Source organism: Sphaeroforma arctica (genome assembly GCF_001186125.1).
Source record: "Sphaeroforma arctica JP610 unplaced genomic scaffold supercont1.243, whole genome shotgun sequence".
Taxonomy (NCBI): Eukaryota; class Ichthyosporea; order Ichthyophonida; genus Sphaeroforma; species Sphaeroforma arctica.
Genome location: NW_014040315.1, coordinates 1 through 4063, shown reverse-complemented (window position 1 = coordinate 4063; position 4063 = coordinate 1). Strand labels below are relative to the sequence as shown.

General features: G+C 41.0%; 1 protein-coding gene across 1 annotated transcript in view; it reads right to left on the bottom strand.

The window, feature by feature from the left end:
• SARC_04371 (hypothetical protein) overlaps positions 1 to 3640 on the bottom strand; it is a 4707-nt gene extending 1067 nt beyond the window's left edge. The window contains exons 1-6 of the mRNA XM_014301790.1: positions 3520 to 3640; positions 3131 to 3238; positions 2680 to 2768; positions 1751 to 1890; positions 737 to 898; positions 315 to 507 (exon numbers count right to left, since the gene is read on the bottom strand). Of these exons, the coding sequence (XP_014157265.1) occupies positions 315 to 507; positions 737 to 898; positions 1751 to 1890; positions 2680 to 2768; positions 3131 to 3238; positions 3520 to 3633 (806 nt within the window). The 5' untranslated portion in view covers positions 3634 to 3640. The remainder of the gene's footprint in view (positions 1 to 314; positions 508 to 736; positions 899 to 1750; positions 1891 to 2679; positions 2769 to 3130; positions 3239 to 3519) is intronic.
• Between the last annotated feature and the right edge of the window lie 423 nt (positions 3641 to 4063).

The following is a 4063-nucleotide window of genomic DNA, read 5'->3' as shown; positions in this document are numbered from 1 at the left end:
ATACTATATATATATATATATATATATATATATATATATATATATATATATATATATATATATATATATATATATATATATATATATATATATATATATATATATATATATATATGTATGTATATATATGTATATTATATATATTATATATATATATATATATATAATATTATACAGCATTTGCCAGGGATGGGTTACACAATGTAATATTCCAGTAATAAGGGGTGAATATACCAAAGTATAAGCAATGGCGGGTGATTAACGAAAAAGTAGTGTGAGCGGGGGAGAAGGGTGGGTTTCGGTAAAACAATTACCTGGTGGGCCGTGTTCCTATGAATGTTTGACCGGCACCAGTCTGGTAGCGATCCGCGACCAGTTGACTCAGGTTTTCCCAAAGGGTGGTGGTGAAGTCTTCGTTGTGAATGTTTTGTTTAGTTTCGTTTTCGAATCCTTTTTCCGAGCTGAATGCGTCGGGGTCTGTTTGAGTTTCATCTTCCGGCTGTTTATCTGAAAGTCGATAAAACACCCAAGATTTAAAGTCAACTGCTGTACGAGATTTATCGGCTTGCACTGCAGAGGTAGTGTTTTCAGGGACCACCCTTAGCATATATATTCACGAACAACCATGCAAGTTTCTAGGTCAGCAAGAAAATAGACTTTGATTCTATATCCTATAGCGTACATATTAAATAAAGTTTGAACGTATACTATCATGCAAACATCGCTGCGGCCTTACCCGGTGGGGGCTGCTGCACCTGTTGTAGCACATCCGGATCTGCCTTTGGTTCGATCCTTGTGATCTCCTCTTTCGAAGCCAAGATCTCGTCCTTCTCGTCATGACCACGGTTCTCATCCTTGTCCACGTGTAATTGCTCATGGTCGTCCACGCGCAGGTTATCTATGGAGTGATTGTATTGTGGGGAGTGTATATGGTATTCATTAAGTTATATGCTCAAGTACTATGAAGGCTATCTATGGAGTGATTGTATTGTGGGGAGTGTATATGGTATTCTTTAAATTATATGCTCAAGTACTGTGCAGGTTATCTATGGAATGATTGTGGGGAGTGTATAGGGTATTCACTAAGTTATATACTCTAGTACTGTGTAGGATATCTATGGAGTGACTGCAGGGAGTGTATATGGTATTCGTTTAAGTTATTTGCTCAAGTACTGTGAATTTTATCTATGGAGGGATTGTGGGGAATGTATATGATATTCATTAAACTATGTACTCAAGTACTGTACAGGTCATCTACGGAGGGATTGTGGGGAATGTATATGTATTTATAATTTTTTATGCTCAAGTACTGTGAAGACTCATGAGAAAAGAGAGACGATGTTAGTCGCGTATAGTATAGTAGCAAGGTGACACTCACGAAGATAAGCAGGGGTGTAGAGGCTAGCTGATGAACAGTACGTTCTCGGCTCAATATCCAAAGCTGCTATTAGTACTCATATGCATCAAATTTTAGAGAAAATAAGTAACGACACACCCTCAACCATTACAGACTCAAATATCATCGCTTGGACTAATACCACAACGGCAGATAAACGTACAACGTGGCCGAGAACATGTCAATGTGCTACACCTGATGATCATGCTCCTCAACAGAAAAGTCAAAGTAGTCATCACGGTACGTTTCGCCTGACAATGACAGGTCGTGCTTGTAACTGATGTGAATGCATCTGCTTACATGCTAAAGTACTGGGCCCATAGAATGCATCCAAATCCAATTAATCGCACATACCGGTAGAAATAGTACTCTTCGCCAGTTCGGTATCTTCGACCTTGGAATGGGGAATGTCCACAGTGAAGGCGTGCGGCAACCGGAAGAAGCGATAGCCGCCAGCGGCCATCTCGTACACTTGCTCGGCGTAGTTACCCCCACTGTGTAGGTATTTTGAGTAGGGTTTTTGAGTAGATATGTTAGTGAGAAGTACGAGTTAAAGTACGCTAAAAAACATTGTCTCCACTGTGCCGGTGGAAGTTGTATATATGTGACATCGGGAACGGAAACGATATGGAATGGTTGGGTTGGTCTGTGATCGCACTCGTGACAATGATCATTGCATTCATAGCATACGGAAGTATTGCGACCCAATACATAGCCTCGTAAAGTAAATGTTATAGGAGGCTATGTCAAATAGGGGAATTAAACCCCTAAACCCTGGTAGGCACGATGAGGCGTACTAAATTTAGGCAGGACTGATGACGTCAGCCCTGCCCCAAAAGATATGCCACACACCATTTATCACGTTTTGGAGTATAGTGGAAAGCTGTACCGGTACTCGTACTACTAGTTTCTGCTGTTTCTGTCAACCTGGTTTGCATCAGAATGGAGACAGAGATTGTGTAGGCCATCGGACTATCGAAAGGTTAACAAAACCATGGAACACTCAGACTTATATGCACACCGACTCGCACCTTACAGACCCAATATATAAGGAATAACTTAATAAGGTACACACACCATACGCATGTAAGCACACTAACACACGATTGGTGCATCCGTGCGGGACTTTAAGCAGATACATCTGCATACACGTTACGCAGGGAAGCTACAAATGCACACATACATGTCACACACACACGTAGTTCCGACCAGGAAAGAGATCGACATCTGGCAGTCATAACGTCCAGGAAGCATACATAGACAAATTTTAAAACAAAACATACCGGTTGATGAATGTCTCATCAAAGTACGGAAGAGATTTGCGGGCGATGTAGTATGGTTCAAAGCGGGTCAGGTAAGGAATCTCGGTGACCTACGGTAGAGATAGTGACCAGTGCGGTAATGCTGAGTAGCGGATTGACAGACTGTCAGTGGGTTTACTAAGCGTATATTGAGCTCACATTGGTGACCAAGTAATACCGATACTGTACCAAACGAAAGTGGAACTACAGATGGCGGATACGCACGCCGCACGAGGCCGTGTATGTGAAACAAAGGACGATGTACATAAAATAATAAATGTGAGAAAGACAAAGAGAAAAATATTTCCGAGTAACCACAACTGAATAGGAGAGTGAAAAACACTTCTCTAGCCATGTGAGCAATTCACATGAAGCTTCAAAGCAGGAGTGCTTACGGATGTCCAATCTCAGGTACTCCTTACTCCCTACCTACCTTATTTGAGAACATCCAATCAAAATGGTTGGTGGCCAAGTACGCAGGGGCGAAGTACATGTGCATGGGCTGGGCCTTCCCACTGAGAAGATGCTCAACAACCTTTTCCTGCGGGTGCCAAGGGAGTGAACAAAGACCGGCTGAGTGCTAAACTACTGCACTGACCAGATGAGAAATTAAAGATTCGTTAAATATGAACCACTTCGCTGACCTCTGTAATGTGTTGTAAATGATATCAATCAAAAGATATCAGCTGTAAGTGATACCAAACAACGACAGAATACAGCCGCCAGCATGCCTTGCCCGTGCACATGGGTGCGGGCTTTAATTGAGCCACACGGGATATATATCGAGCAGTTATATCGAGCGGGCTATAACCGTCCACCTACCTTTGGCACAATAGGCCCTTTTTTGGCCGCAATTAGGTCTTCGTAGTGCCCTGCATTCATCTCCACAGTTGGCGGAATGAATGCATTTAACCCAGGACACTCTTGCGCCGACATGGTAGTCTGATGAACAGAAGGTGATGAGGCATACAACATGTGAGCTCTCTGTTTTTGACCGCATAGATGTCAATCACTAATCAAACCAACAACAATATATTATATACATATATAAAAACATACATACATACATACATACACACTTACATACATGCATACATACATGAATACATAAATAAATACATACTTACATACATACATACATACATACATACATATATACATACACACATACATACATACATACATACACCCACACACACATACATACATACATACATACATACATACATACATACATACATACATACATACATACATACACATATACATACATACATACATACATACATGCATACATATATTCAATCATTTGGGATGGCGGGGTAGAGATACGTATTTGCGCACAAACATACATACACACACACAG